The 16585-nt window shown below is 45.5% G+C and overlaps 1 protein-coding gene across 3 annotated transcripts in view; it reads right to left on the minus strand.

The window, feature by feature from the left end:
* Positions 1-16585, minus strand: part of NSUN2 (NOP2/Sun RNA methyltransferase 2) — a 152983-nt gene that overhangs the window by 22795 nt on the left and 113603 nt on the right. For all 3 annotated transcript variants that reach the window (XM_056520921.1, XM_056520922.1, XM_056520923.1), the window contains exons 10-13: positions 15058-15188; positions 10621-10694; positions 7446-7573; positions 1452-1548 (exon numbers count right to left, since the gene is read on the minus strand). In XM_056520921.1, the coding sequence (XP_056376896.1) occupies positions 1452-1548; positions 7446-7573; positions 10621-10694; positions 15058-15188 (430 nt within the window). The remainder of the gene's footprint in view (positions 1-1451; positions 1549-7445; positions 7574-10620; positions 10695-15057; positions 15189-16585) is intronic.

Here is a 16585-nt window from a genome sequence, read left to right on the forward strand (position 1 = left end):
AAGTAAGGCAGAGGACAGCAGTGAGAAGCCAAATGGACATGATGCTTGGAAGAATTTACTTCCCAAAATGGAAAAGTAAAAATAAATAAATAAATAAAATTCAGATACTGAATCAGCATGGAATGCTTAAAGGGGTACTCCGCCCCTAGACATCCTTTGGATAGGGGATAAGAGGTCTGATCGCAGGGGTCCCGCCCACTGGGGACCCCCGCGATCTCCCTGCTGCACCTGGTGTTGGGTGCAGCTCCGTAGGCTCGTGACGTCACGGCCCCTCAATGCAAGTGTATGGGAGGGGGCGTGAGGTCATGAGCGGGGAGTGGCCGTGACATCACAAGCCTCCGCATAGCTAGTGATCCGGCATGGAGCGACGTTCGCTCCGTGCACTGGATGTCTGGGGTGCTGCAGCAGAGATCGCAGGGGCCCCCAGGGGCTGGACACCCCCCCCCTCCATCAGACATCTTATTCCCTATCCTTTGTATAGGTCATGAGATATCCTGGGGCAGAGTACCCCTTTAAAGATATAAATTCAGAATCCTGTGGGATTGCAAACACAGAAGAGGATAAAAGTGAACTTTCAGCGAGGATGTTCAGTAAGGCTGGGTCCACACTACGTTTTCTCCCATACGGGAGCGCATACGGCAGGGGGGAGCTAAAACCTTGCGCTCCCATATGTGACCGTATGCGCTCCCGTATGCCATTCACTTCAATGAGCCGACCGGAGTGAAACGTTCGGTCCGGTCGGCTCATTTTTGCGCCGTATGCGCTTTTACAACCGTACCTAAAACTGTGGTCAACCACGGTTTTAGGTCCGGTTGTAAAAGCGCATACGGCGCAAAAATGAGCCGACCGGACCGAACGTTTCACTCCGGTCGGCTCATTGAAATGAATGACATACGGGAGCGCATACGGTCACATACGGGAGCGCGAGGTTTTAGCTCCCTCCTGCCGTATGCGCTCCCGTATGGGAGAAAACGTAGTGTGGACCCAGCCTAACTCACATTGCTAAAAGCATAAATCAATGCATAAATTAACAATTAGGAATATAAAGCAATAGCCACTGTACAGTAATTATATTAGTTTAACATATATGAGGTATTTGCATTTTTCATTAGTACCGATTGTTTTTAAAAAATTGAGATAAGGAAGTGCAGCCAAACAAGTTGTAAACTTTAAATCTGTATATATAAAAAAGCAACACAGTGTATATAAGATGTCAACAAGCTAAGACTCTAGTCGCACTTTGTTTCTGCATTCTGTTAGGAGTATTTGTCAGGATACATAAAATATGGCAGTATACATCTGTCAACCGTATGCCTCTGAATGGAATTTCATACAACATATTTAACATTATTCAATACAACAGGGGAAAGGAAAAAAAAAAAAAAGCTAAGATTAAAAATATAATTCTGAACATAAGTTTTGAATTATTATGTTGTTATAATACAGTTCACCTTGGGTTGTCTTCTGTTCCATGGCATAGGAGCCTTCTTTATTAACACTGCTACAAAGAATCCTCCAGTGTTCTGATGATGTGGCAATATTCTTAAGCTGTAACAAAGGTCATGTGATGATTGTTACTAGTCTGAAAACAGTGGGAGATATAAATAAAAATGGTTTGGTCTTAGCTATAGCAATCGATCCCAGGTGAGGTTTCATTTTACCCGAGCTGAGCTGTGGTTGGTTGCTACAGCTCAGCCAGTTTTCATTTTACTGGGTAAAGAACCAGAAGGGCATAAAAAGGAGATTTTTTAACACTTGCCGTAAAATCTCTTTCTCGAAGGATCCATTGGGGGACACAGACCGTGGGTGTATCTTGCTGTCTCTAGGAGGTGTGACACTATGGTAATAAAAAGTCAGCTCCTCTTAGCAGGATATACCCGCCTTCAGGCTCTGAGCTAGTCAGTTTAAGTTCCAGAGCAATAGGAGGAGACCAATAGGGCAAAGAAAAACCCAAAACTGTTCGAGAACCAGAAGAAAAAACAAAACTGAACACACCCTCGGACAGAGAACCAAAGGAAAAACCCAAAAAGGGTGGGAGCTTTGTCCCCCAATGGATCCTTCGAGAAAGAGATTTTACGGTAAGTGTTAAAAATATCTCCTTTTCTCTATTGGCTCCATTGGGGGACACAGACCGTGGGACGTACCAAAACCGTCCCTTGGGTGGGCAGATAAGTAATCAGGCAGAAGGCCGATCCACTGCCGCCTGCAACACTTTACGACCCAGACTAGCATCAGCCGATGCAAAAGTATGAACTCGGAAAACCTCTAGCGTGTGCAAAGACGACCAGGTAGCCGCCTTGCAAATCTGCGAGGCCGAGGCTCTACTCTGGAGAGCCCAGGAAACTCAAAAGAACGTGTGGAAGGAGCCACAACCCTGAAAGGAGGAATCTTCCCCTCACAGCGATAGGCTTCCGCAATGGCGGACCGAATCCACCGAGAAATGGTGGCCTTGGAAGCAGGTTGTCCCTTGCGACGGCCTTCCGGAAGGACGACAAAGGAATCACACTGACGAAACGAAGAAGTGATGGAGAGATAAGACCGAACAGCCCAAAACTAATTCAGCTTGTGTAGCAAGCGCTCCTTAGAATGAGAAGGAGCTGGACAAAAGGACGGGAGGACAATGTCCATAATGAGATGAAAGGCCGAGACCACCTTAGGCAAAAAGGAAGGAACTGGCCGGAAAACGACCTGTCATGGTGGATCACCAGAAAAGGAGAACGGCAGGAAAGAACTGCCAGTTCAGACACCCTCCGGATGGAGGTGATAGCAACAAGAAACACCCCTTTCCAAGAAAGGAGGCGGGTCCCAAGAGGGAGAAGGTGACCGATAAGGAGGAACAGCATGCGCCACTCCTTGCATGAAGATTCGGACATGAGCAATAGAAACCAGGGGCCGAAACCTGACCTTTAATGGAACCCCAGTTCCAACCCTGACTGCAAAAAAAGGAGAGAAGACGGGGAACCGAGAAGGCCACAGGGGAGAAGTCCTGAGCTTCACACCAACGAAAATAAAACCGCCAAGTACGGTGGTAAAATCGTGCGGAGGAGGGCTTACGAGCCAAGAGCATGATGTGAATGACTTGGGAAGAGAACCCGCAGGCCCTTAAAACCGCGCTCTCAACCGCCATGCCAACAAATGTAGTGACTGTAAATTGGGGTGACAAGAGGACCCTGGGAGAGTAGGTCCGGGCGGAGCGGAAGGCGCAGAGGAGCGTCGTCCAGGAGCCTGACTACGTCGGCGTACCACGACCTTCGGGGCCAAACTGGAGCTACCAGAAAGGCGAGGACGTCCTCTGCTTTGAGCTTCCTCAGCACCCTAGGAGGAGGAGCGGAACACATAAGGTAGGGAGAACCCCGCCCAAGGAATCACAAGGGCGAGGGTCCCCTAGCTTGGACACAAATGGGAGGAACTTCCTATTGTGCCGAAACGCGAAGAGGTCCACGTCCGGAAGCCCCAGAGGTCACAGAGCTGCACGAAGACCTCCGGATGAAGAGACTACTTGCCGGGGTCGGGTGAGGACCGACTGAGGAAGTCGGCTTCCCAGTTGAACACTCCCGGAATGTGAAACGCTGAAATGGCCGGAACCTCACTCTCCACCCAGGTGAGAATCTTTGTCACCTCAGCCATGGCTGCCGAGCTGCGAGCACCGCCCTGTCGATTATGTACACCACGGCCGTGGCGTTGTCCGACTGAACGCGGACAGGACGAGACTGAGGACGGGACTCCCAATGAAGAAGACAAAGAAGAATCGCCCGTAATTCCAATATGTTTATCGGAAAAAGGATCTCCAGGGGGGACCAGAGTCCCTGGACCGTCCAATCCCTGAACAAGCTGCCCCAGCCCGACAGGCTGGCAACCATTGTAACGTTGTAAGGGGAAGAAATGACCGCCCTTGGAGAAGAAGGGGGGAGCGGAGCCACCAGAGCAGAGACTGACGGACCCTGCGAGGGAGAACAATCTGACGATCGAGGGACAGAGGAGACCTGTTCCATCGAGAGAGAATCGCCAGTTGAAGGTGGCGGTAATGAAACTGGGAAAAGGGTACGGCCTCCATAGTTGCCACCACTCGACCCAAGACGTCCATACTGTGCAGATGGAGACATACCTGGGTCCGAAAGGAGCGGACCCTCGACCAGAGCACCAGACGTTTGTCCGGCGGAAGAAAAATGCGGCAGAGGCCGTCAAATCGAAGTCCCAAGAAGGTTAGAGACTGGGTAGGACGGAAGACTGACTTGTCCCTGTTGACCATCCACCCGAAGCGAGTCAGAGAGTGGAGAGTGACGTCCAGAGTCTAGGCTCTGGTCAGAGCCTTGATGAGAGGGTCGTCCAGATAGGATATCACCGAGATTCCCCTCGACCAAACAGGCCCAACACTGGCGTAAGGATCTTATAAGGACCAGAGGAGCCGTGGCCAAACCAAAGGGGAGGGCTACGAATTGAAAGTGCCCCTCCGGAACCACAAGCGGAGGTACCGATGATGGCCTGGAAATATTGGCACATGGGGGTAGGCATCCTTGATGTCCACCGATGAAGGGAACTCCCCTTGTTCCAGGGACGCCACCACCAAACGGAGAGATTCCATTTCGAAGTGGTGGATGAGAAGGTGACGGTTGGATTGGTCACACAGAACCGTCCATCTTGAGGAGCACAAAAAAATTTGAATAAAAACCCCGAAAACGTTCCCCTGGAGAAACTGGGACGATAACCCTCTGGAGAAGCAGAGACTGGAGAGTCACTCGAAATTGCTTCGCCAGGAGGAGCAGACCGGGGGGGCCCGGGATCGAAAAACGCGATCCCTCGGAAGGGAGGTGAATTCGATCCAGTAACCGTTTGACACCACAACCCTTACCCCAGAGTCCTGAATGTGTGAAGTCCAGATGTCTTGGAAGATCAGAGATGACCTCCCACCCGAAGAAACCGCAGGTGGGGGCCTCAATTCCGGTTGCCCGATTTGGGTGCAAAACGGCCGGACCGGTTGTAGTCCGACTTCCAAGCCAGGCGTGCCCGGCACGAGGGAGCCTTCTTGTCCTGCGAGGGCGCCTGCCTGGACCCTAAGCTGGAACCAGAGGTCCGGGAAATAGGGCGAGCCTTATTTTGAGGCAAGAAGGAACTCTTACCTCCTGTTGTCTCAGAGATGATCTCATCGAGGCGTTCGGCAAAAAGACGGCCACCCGTAAAGGGAAGCTCAGTTAGAGACCTTTTGGAAGCGGCATCCGCATTCCAAGCTTTATAAAGCCACATAAAGCGGCGAAGATCCGCTAGGTGACCCACAGCAAAGGCTGAACAACGGGCTGACAACGTGGGAGCTGCGCACAGAAAGTGCCCAGCTTTAGAGCATTGGAGAGCCAGAGCAGATAGATCCTCTGGGGGGATCCCGCTAAGATATCCTGATGGAGCTTTCGGCACCACTCTGACAGGGCCTTGGACACCCATGTCGAGGCGAAGAAGAAAAGAGCCAGCTGCTTCAGAAGCAAACTTCGCTAAGGATTCTACCTTCTTATCCGTGGGTTCCTTGAAGGCAGTGTAGTCACCGTAGGGATCCGGGAGATTGGTGGATCCACTGAGGGAGGGGAAACCACCTTAGCGACAAAGTCCTTGACAAATGGATAACGTTCTTGGATTGTCTTGATTCCCGGGAACCTCTTGTCTGAATGTTGCCATGAAGATTCCAGAATGTCGCCAAAGTCAGTGTGAGAGCAGAACCTTTGAGGTGCTGGCTTAGCCGATGAAAGGATACTTCTGGATAGACATCCGAAGATCCTGGGTCCTCTAGGTGAAAGGTGTCTCTTATGGCTGTCACCAATGAGTTCACCATTGGAATTGAGTCCGAGCGGTCCTCTGAGTCAGATGCCAGTTCGGAAGCCTCGTCCACCAGTTCACCTGACCGGGTACGCAGCTCTGGCGTGGCAGAGCGGCGATTCCGAGAACGTCCTCTGGAGGAGCGACGTTTGTGCCCAGGGGGGGGGATGGGAACCCACGAAGGGAACACCCACGTCCATCTGAAGACTCATACTGGGTCAGGGAGAAACCCAGGGTGGTGGAGCCGCTGAACCCACCGGGACCAAAAGGGCATCAGGGGGAGCAGTGAAGCAGGCAGGGCAAGTGGGCTCAGCAGAGCCGGACATCTTGGTGTCACAGTGCTTACAAAAATAATAAGTCACTGATGTTCCAGGTTTCTGACTAGAGGGAGGAACAGCTCTGGGAGCGAAAAAGAGATAGAGAGAGACTAGCCTTCTCACCCTGGTCTGTGTCCTGTCAGCTGCAGAGAGCAGATAAAAAAGACCAGCCAATAGAAAAGGGAGGGGCGTGTCCGAAGTAAGGCACCCAGTAACAGGCCCCACATTGTGAAAATCGCACCCACGGCGCTGATTGGAGGCTGCTTGGCGCCCCTGGAAGTTCCCAGCCCTGTGGGCGGAGTTAAGACCTGCCGAGAAGGACTGTCATGTCATTGTCCCGAGCGCCATGTCCAGTCCGCATAGCGCTCGGGGGAATGGAGCGGGCGGCCTAAACGCCGGCCGACGAAAGTGAAAGTAAGCTGGCGCTTGAAGCGGCGCTGCGGTTGTAAACCGCGGATAAGGCGCTGAAGTAAAGCGAAAGTAAGCCGGCGCTGGAAGCGCCCGGCCCGAACAGCGCTGCGGCAGACAGCCGCATATAAGGCGCTGAAGTAGTTGCACCAAGCGCGCACACACACACACACACACACACATAATAAAATAAAGTGCCCCCAGAAGTAAAGTGCCCTATAATATATGCCCCCTTAGGTGCCACTGCTCCCCCAATAAAAAGATGCAGCCCCATAAAACTGAGGGTGGGCCAAAACAGGGGGACTCCAGAGGTTGAGAGTCCGTACCTATGGAGAAAAAAGGGGGGAAAGAACTTACCTCAGTCAGAAGAACTTTCCTAATTCAGTCTTCAGTGAAGTCTTCAGCCAGCTTATGGTCCCTGCATCACGCCTAGCTGCTATGCGGGAGCGAGGCGAGCAGAGACATAGGGGGACCCGGACCCATGAGGTACCACCCAGGTGCTGACCGTTGGCGAGGGGGGGGGTTAACAGCGCATATACGCAATGTCTGTGCCCCCTTACTCGCAATAGGGAAACTGTGAACCGCAGTTCCAGAGTCCCCACCTGAAAACGAAAAAGAAAGGGAATAAAAAACTCACGTCCCTATACTAGGAAAATAAAAAAAAGAAGACCTGGACTGGAGAATCCAGCCCATGTCCACCTCCTTCAGACACTAAGCTTAAACTAACTAGCTCAGAGCCTGAAGGCGGGTATATCCTGCAGGAAGGAGCTGACTTTTTTTTTATTACTATAGTGTCACACCTCCTAGAGACAGCAAGATACACCCACAGTCTGTGTCCCCCAATGGAGGCGATAGAGAAATATGTAGTGTCGATTGACAAAATAGTTTGCAGACAAGTAAAGTGCAATAAAAGCTACCAACCAACGGTGCAAGTTCATTTCTTTTGTTTTCATTTCATCCCGAGGAAACATTGTTGGTCGAATCTGGGTATGCCTACTAGTGGGCACATCTTCCCACTTGTCAAACCACTGACCTTCCTTTGTCATTACCTGTTAAGAAAAAGAAAGCTCTTTTAAAAAGGGGTACTCTGCCGGAAAACATCTTATCCCCTATCCAAAAGGATAGGGCATAAAATGTCTAATCACAGGACCGCTGGGGACCCCCCTTGATCTCCACTGCAGCACCCCAGTCATCTGGTGCACGTAGCAAACTCCGCTCCCTGCCGGATGCCTGGCGACTACACGCCCCCTCCATTCATGTCTATGGGAAGAGCCATCACGCCCCCCTCCCATAGCTCTAACCTTCCATGTTCCGGACGCAGCCGCTGTCGTCCCAGAGATCACAGGGGTCCCCAGCGGCGTGACCCCCATGATCAGACATCTTATCCCCTTTCCTTTGGATAGGGGATAAGATGTTTTCCGGCATAGTACCCCTTTAAAGGGGTACTCCAGGGAAGTTAAGAAACATAAAAAATGCCCCAAACCCAAAACAATACTGGTTCTGTGTCCTCTGTAGTTATTCATGTGGTTTTGGCAGCTTGATGTCCCCTAAATACTTTTTCCTTGCTTGCAGCACAGATTACAACTCCAAGAAGTCAGTGCAGGTCTGTGTAATGGCTGCCAGCCAACTGTTTTTACTATCTGTGCGCACCTTCCCACTGCAACTCACACACTGTACATGCCTTTTCTTTCAGACTATCCTTCCACCAGCAATAACTCATGCTGTGCTCTGAATAGCAGAAGTCATTGATTAGATTTTCAGCAGAAAAACAGCAGCTATGTGCTCAATTGTGACTGAGAATCTTCACTGCTCTTCTCTCACAGCTCACAAGCTCCTCACACAGGGAGGGGAGGTGTGGCTGTACAGCCAGAGCACTAGACCAAACAGAATTCAGACGGAAATCAGGTGATGTTGTCTTGAAGGGAGGGGGCTAGGTCTCACTGAGGAGACCAGGTGGATCTGAGAATTAAGTTTTTCTCTCACTCCCTGCATGTACGTGACAGATAAAAGGATGAAGCTGCTGTATATAGCTAATGAATGATATTTAGACAAATAAATAGGTTGGTGAGAGGGAAAGGGTTTAGTTTTCTGGAGTACCCCTTTAACCACTTAAGGACCCAGGGCGTACCTGTACCAGAGTCCGCTCCCTTTCTATAACGCAGGGCCACGGCATGGCCCCGCGTCATAGAGGGTCGGGTCCGGCCTCTAACACGGCCGGGACCCGTGGCTAATAGTGTGCGGCACTGATCGCGGTGCCGTGCGCTATTAACCCTTTAGACACAGCGTTCAAAGTTGATTGCCACGTCTAAAGTGAAACTTAACTGCTGCAGGGCTGATCGGGATCGCCGCGGCGTCCTTAACAGCTGTAGGACACGAGGAGGGTCCCTCAACCTGCCTCCTGGTGTCCGATCGCCGAATGACTGCTTCAGTGCCTGAGATCCAGGCATGAGCAGTCAAGTGGCAGACTCATTTATCTATGTTACATGTAAAAAAGAAATAAAGGCAATCGCACTCACCATTCAGTGAAAAGGTATTACTTTACTGTAGTCCTTTAGGCATTAACAGCAGTGTGACAGGTATAATGTGAGCGGAGGCAGAGGTGATAACGGGACAGAACTGTTTCACTATAGAAGTTCTACCACAAGCCGTGGTGTCGGCTTATGGAAGCACTTCTATAGTGCGAAACAGTTCTGTCCCGTTATCACCTCTGCCTCCGCTCACGTTATACCTGTCACACTGCTGTTAATGCCTAACGGCCTACAGTGAAGTAATACCTTTTCACTGAATGGTGAGTGCGATTGCCTTTATTTCTCTTTTACATGTTCCATTGCTTGCATTGCATCTGCACCCCATACTACAGGATTAGGTGAGGTTCTCAGGTCTACTACAGGTGTCTACCTAATTGCCACCTAGCTGCAGCAGAGCTGGTTTCTCTTTCCTTCCTTGTGGACATTTATCTATGTTATCCTATGGGATAACAAAGATAACAAATAACAAAGATCAATGTAAAAGATCAGTGTGTGCACTGTTATAGCCCCCAATAGGGGCTATAGCATTGCAGAAGAAAGTGAAAAAAAAAATTATGAAAAAAAAAGTTAATAAAGATCATTTAACCCCTTCCATAATAAAAGTATGAATCACCCCCCTTTTCCCATTAAAAAATAAATAAATAAAAAAATAAAAACGCAGTCAATGGCGTATGTTCAAAAAAATTCCAAAGTCCAAAATAGCGTATTTTTGGTCATTTTTTATATCATGAAAAAAAAAATGAACAAAAAGCGATCAATAAGTCCGATCAATATAAAAATGGTACCGCTACTTCAGATCACGGTGCAAAAAATGACCCCTCATACCGCCCTGTACATGGAAAAAATAAAAATAAAAAAAGTTATAGGGGTCAGTATACTGTACATTTTCCTGCATGTAGTTATGATTTTTTTCCAGGAGTACGACAAAATCAAACCTATATAAGTAGGATATCATTTTAATCGTATGGACCTACAGAATAAAGATAAGTTGATAAGGTAGAAACGGAAGCCCCCAAAATTTACATAATGGTGTTTTTCTTTAATTTTGTCACACATTGATTTTTTTTTTCCCCGTTTTGTCGTCTATTTTTGGGTAAAATGACTGATGTCATTACAAAGAAGAATTGGTAGCACAAAAAATAAGCCATCATATGGATTTTTAGGTGCAAAATTGAAAGAATTATGATTTTTTTTAAAGGTAAGGAGGAAAAAACGAAAGTGCAAAAACGGAAAAACCCCGGGTCCTTAAGGGGTTAATGTTTTCTTTACATTACTGCCATGGTGTTATTTATCAGGAAATCATTCAGGCTTTGGAAAGCACAGAGCTCACTGCAAGTGCCAAAACAAGTTTAGATGGAATTCAACTAGCAAGCAGAAATGACCACCCTAAAACAGTATATGCCTAAGCTGATCCACAACAGGCACCTCTGTTGTAGCTTACGGTCCATGCTGCTGGCGTAGGTGATTTTTTGGGAGAAGAGAAAAATAGTAGTTCAATAGTGTATTTAACATCACACTGACATGCAATTTTCCAAGAGCCAAATATACATGACATAAAAATCACTTGCCCTCCAGTTGGTTATCCCAGGCATCCACTTTAAGCCAGGAAGCTCTAAGGAGACATCAGCAAGCTCAAGAGATCCTATACAGGGAGGGAAGAAAAAAACCACACATATTAAGGCAGCAGCAATCTTTTTTTTTTTTTTTCTCCACAATATTATTCCATTGACTCTATAACAAGAAATAAACTGAAGATTTTACAAAAAGTGTCCTTAAAAGTGAATTACATTTCATTTTATTGATCATGTAGAACCTAAAGTAAATCTCTAATGTGCCAGGAGCACTTTACGACATTAAGTTCTTATTTGCATTTTTTTTTTTAAGCCAAAACCAAGAGTGAATCTTAAAGTGCACCTGTCATTTTACATGACTTTTCAGAATAAGAAATGTATACATAAGAAATAGGACTAATTTCCGACAATTACATGACTTGCATCCTGCCTTTTTCACCGGATTGCCAGTTTTCTCAGAACTCTGTTCCAGAGAAGGCAGGGACTAGCTGCGCGCACACAGGAGAAGGGATCAAGTTCTCCTATGTCTCCATAACAAGCCCAGAGAAGCATTGGGGACATTATAGAGAAATGCTGAGCGGTGTAAGTTGCTAACTAAGCACTGAGAGAGACAATAAAACACTTACTAGAGTCTGCAGCATATGTCTTTATCTGTCGCTCTCACTGTATCCGCTTCCTCATTCCTACCCCTGCCACCCACGTAAAATTTAAGAGACAGCACATAACCTAATTCCTCAGTGAGCTGAGTCCCTGTTCTCTCAAGGATGGATTATAGCAGTGAAGAATGGTTCGTTAAGGGAGTAGAATAGTACTAGGACGTAAAAAGAAAGTAAGCCACCTATTCACACCTGGGTCGTGTTATGCATTTCTTGTGAGGGCTCTTCACTCACTTCGTAACCATGCAGAAAAATAATTCAATGCCACACGTAAATCTTAGCTTCTGGTGTCTAGCGTGTGCCAGAAGGTGCACCTTGGGTGATATTTATGATATGTCACATTTTGTACTATTTTTGCTTATGGAACTGTGGATTTAAGCTATTTATTCACTAAAGCAAGTTAAGAAAAAACAAAGATTTATGTGTGGCGTTGAATTCTTTTTCTGCATAGTACTAGGACGTAAACACAGGATGAAAAGAAGCTGATTTCTTAGAGTTGGTAAGTAGCCTAGTAGGGGAATGGGGGTAGGTTTAGGTTTTAAAACTGGAGAAAGCAGCATCTTTGTCTAATAAGATATTACAATGTTTCTTACTTTCACTTGTACTACTGATCTACGCAGTGTTTGTTGAAATGAACGTGACTAACTTTAAAAAATGGTGCAAAATACTCAACACACTTGTGGATGAGTAACTGAAAGATGTTTAACCCCTAAAGGACTCAGCCCATTTGGGCCCTAAGGACTTCTAAATACATAACTCTTATATTTTCATCCACAGACTAGTATGAGGGCTTGTTATTTTGTGCGACCAGTTGTCCTTTGTAATGACATCCCTCATTTTACCATAAAATGTATGGCGCAACCAAAAAAATACTATTTGTGTGGGGAAATTGATAAGAAAACTGCAATTTTGCTAATTTTGGAAGGTTTGGTTTTCATGTTGTACACTTTACCGTAAAATATACCCGTTTTCTTTATTCTGTGGGTCAATACGATTAAAATGATACCCATGATTACATACTTTTCTATTATACCGCTTAAAAGGCAAACTTTTTAACCAAATTTGTGCGTTTTAAATCCCTCTATTTTGCGGATCTATAACTTTAAATTTTCCGTATAAGCAGCGGTATGAGGGCTCATTTTTTTGCGCCGTGATTTGTAATTTCTTTTGATACCACATTTGCATATATAAAACTTTTAATACATTTTTTATCAAATTTATTTGGAATAAAATGTTATAAAAAAGCAGCAATTTTGGCCTTTTTTGTACGGTCACCGCACGGGATAATTAACATTATATTTTAATAGTTCAGATATTTAGGCATGAGGCGATACTAAATATGTTCATTAAAAAAAAATAATAATAAATTGGGGAAATACTGACAATTTACATTTTTACTGGGGGAGGGGATTCTTAAATTTTTTTTTTTACTGTTTTTACTTTTATTTTTACACTTTAATTATTCGATTGCTAGTACTGTTCAGTGCTATGCATAGGGCATAGCGCTGCTCAGTGTTATCGGTCATCTTCTGCTCTGGTCTGCTCAATCTCAGACCAGAGCAGAACACCTGTGGAAGGCAGCGGAGGCAGGTCAGGGGACCTCCGTCTCCCGCTCTGGATGATTGGATCTCCGCGGCAGCGATGCGGGCGATCTGATCATCCATTTTAGTGACCACAGCGCTGCAGATGCCGTCATCTGTATTGATCATGGCATCTGAGGGCTCAATAGCAAACATCCGCGCGATCGCAGATGTCGGCCATTACCAGCGGGTGCCTGGCTGCTTTCAGCAGCTGGGACCTGTCGCACATAACCCGAGCATCGCTCCGATGCTCCCGGTCATGTATAGGATGTAACTGTACGTCCTGGTGCGTTAAGCACGACCGCACCAGGACGTACATTTACGGCCTGCGTCGTTAAGGGGTTAACCGTCCATTTACGTCCTGTGCATAACCGCGGGCATCGGAGCGATGCCCGTGTCATGCGCGGCTGATCCCGGCTGCTGATCGCAGCCAGGGGCCCGCCGGCAATGGCCGACGCCCGCGATCTCGCGGGCGTCCGCCATTAACCCCTCAGGTGCCGGGATCAATACAGATCCCGGCATCTGCGGCAGTGCGCGATTTGAATGAATGATCGGATCGCCCGCAACGCTGCTGCGGGAATCCGATCATCCCGGCGTCTTCTGCTCTGGTCTGAGATCGAGCAGACCAGAACAGAAGATCGCCGATAACACTGATCTGTTCTATGTCCTATACATAGAACAGATCAGTATTAGCAATCATGGTATTGCTATGAATAGTCCCCTATGGGGACTATTCAAGTGTAAAAAAAAAAATGTAAAAAAAATGTAAAAGTAAAAAAAAAGTGAAAAATCCCCTCCCCCAATAAAAAAGTAAAACGTCCGTTTTTTCCTATTTTACCCCCAAAAAGCGTAAAAAATAAATTTTATAGACATATTTGGTATCGCGTGCGTAAATGTCCGAACTATTAAAATAAAATGTTAATGATCCCGTACGGTGAACAGCGTGAACGAAAAAAAAAAAAAAAAGTTCAAAATTGCTACTTTAATACATTTTATTTTAAAAAAAAATTATAAAAAATTTATTAAACGTTTTTTATATGCAAATGTGGTATCAAAAAAAGTACAGATCATGGCGCAAAAAATGAGCCCCCATACCGCCGCTTATACGGAAAAATAAAAAAGTTAGAGGTCATCAAAATAAAGGGATTATAAACGTACTAATTTGGTTAAAAAGTTTGGGATTTTTTTTAAGCACAACAATAATAGAAAAGTATATAATCATGGGTATCATTTTAATCGTATTGACCCTCAGAATAAAGAACACATGTTATTTTTACCATAAATTGTACGGCGTGAAAACGAAACCTTCCAAAATTAGCAAAATTGCGTTTTTCTTTTTAATTTCCCCACAAAAATAGTGTTTTTTTGGTTGTGCCATACATTTTATGATATAATGAGTTATGTCATTACAAAGGAAAACTGGTCGCGCAAAAAACAAGCCCTCATACTAGTCTGTGGATGAAAATATAAAAGAGTTATGATTTTTAGAAGGCGAGGAGGAAAAAATGAAAACGTAAAAATTAAAGTCCTTAAGGCCAAAATGGGCTGAGTCCTTAAGGGGTTAAGGAGGGGTTGTCACTGTTTCTGGAAGAAAGCAGGTATGTTTTTCAGTTTCTTCCAGAAACAGTGCCAATCATCCTCAGTTTGTGTGTGGTATTGCAGCTCAATTATTTGAAGTGAATGGAGCAGAGATGTAACACCACGTACAACCTTGAGAAGCAGCTATGTTTTTCTATTCCTAAAAACTCCTATAAAATCAGTGGGTGGCAAGTGATTCCCCCATGCAGCCCATGAAAGTAGCTAAAAACAGCTTCCATTCAAATAGAAATGTATTGTGATGGGGGTCCCTTAAAGCACCACAGATGTAGACCAAGCCCACAAGGTTCAATAGTGAGATCACTTACTACGTGTAAGTATAATTTTGTATAGACAAATAAACTTAGATTTTAGCTGCCTACTTAAAAAAATTCAACACAGCAATCCAGCCCTTAATATCATAACATACAGGGCGAACCTATCGGTTGACCTGTGGTTTTCCCATCATACCCAATTAAAATAAAATATTGTACAGAACTAAAATATCCCCTGTTATTTTAAGTCTAACATTCTTTATTACAGCTAATGGCCAAAGCTTTTTTCTCAGTACATTTTGCTGTCTTATGTTCTTGTTTTAAAAGACTGAGAGTGCTTGGCCTTGCCTTCACTTTTCTCCAGCAGGGAGGCTATAACAGCTTCATCTTCAATGGGATTCAGAGAGCACGTTGAATACACCATTCTTCCCCCTTCTGCCAGCTGTTCAACACCACGGGTAGCAATCCTAATCTGTAACCTAGAAAAAGCAAAATGAAGGTTAACAACAACTTAAAGCAGATTTCAAAAGATTTTTGCAGAACAGCACTGCAGGCTGCAAGTCTTATCTACCAACATCAACTGAATGAATTAATAAATTAACACTTATCAAGAGACAAATAAAACCACAATGATTTAAAAAAAATGCAACACAATAATACACATCTCAATTTATTGCAATTAAGGGTCACATTAAGCAGTTAAGTAGATTTGTATATCACTTCTATTTAAAAATCTTAAACCTTCTATTACTTATTAGCTGCTACAGCAAGGTGGGGCGAGGGGGGGAGCTGCGGTGAGGGGGGTTGAACAGCGCATATACGCAATGTCTGTGCCCCCTTACTCGCAATGGGGGAACAGGGAACCGGAGTCCCTGATCCCCTACCTGAAAACGGAAAAGAAAAGGAATAAAAAACTAACACGTCCCCATACTAGGAAAATAAAAAAAATCTGAAGACCTGGTCTAGAAAATCCAGACCATGTCCACCTCCTTCAGACGCTAAGCTTAAACTGACTAGCTCAGAGCCTGAAGGCGGGTATATCCTGCTAAGAGGAGCTGACTTTTTTTTATTACCATAGTGTCACACCCCCTTAGAGACAGCAGCATACACCCACGGTCTGTGTCCCCCAATGGAGCCGATAGAGAAACATTTGTTTTCTACTTGTTTCCAACGGAGTTCCCCAAATATATATCTAAAAGACCTTTTATCCAGAATAAAAATTCACAACAACAACAACTTTACAGCAGAAAAACATGTCAGTAAATAAGCATGTGGCTATACAGCAGGATTCTGGGCATACATTTATCTTTAGGTCATTCCAGTGCCAAGATAACTGGATTTTGAGAGAATTCACCGTTAAATCATTTTCTTGTCAAGTTCATTGGGAGACACAGAAGACCATGGAGTATAGGCTGCTGTCACAGGTGGCAACATCAAGCAAGAAAAGTGTTAGCTCCCTCCACACAGCCTATACCCCTCCTGCAGACACTGAGTTAATCAATATGCATTGAAGGAAACTGCCAAACAAGTCAATCCTAGGAAACAAGCCACAGGGAAGAAAGAAAACAAAAAAAAAAAAAAAAAAAGGATTTTTTTTGTACTCCCTGTAAAATCTCTTTCTCGTAGCCTTCATTGGGGGACACCTATACTGATGATTATATGCTCTTGCCACTAGGAGGTGCTGACACTAGGAGAAAAAAAAATACGGCTCCTCCCTGGCAGGATATACCTGGAAGTGAGGTATACCACTGGAAGTGAGGTAATCAGTTTTGTCACAAAGCAGTAGGAGAAGCCAACAAAGAAATATGTCCAAATGAACCTAGAAAGGAATCCCGGATTAAAAAAAAAAAAAAAAATGGAAAAGACTATCCAGACA

The sequence above is a fragment of the Hyla sarda genome, chromosome 5, assembly GCF_029499605.1.
Source record: "Hyla sarda isolate aHylSar1 chromosome 5, aHylSar1.hap1, whole genome shotgun sequence".
NCBI lineage: Eukaryota > Metazoa > Chordata > Amphibia > Anura > Hylidae > Hyla > Hyla sarda.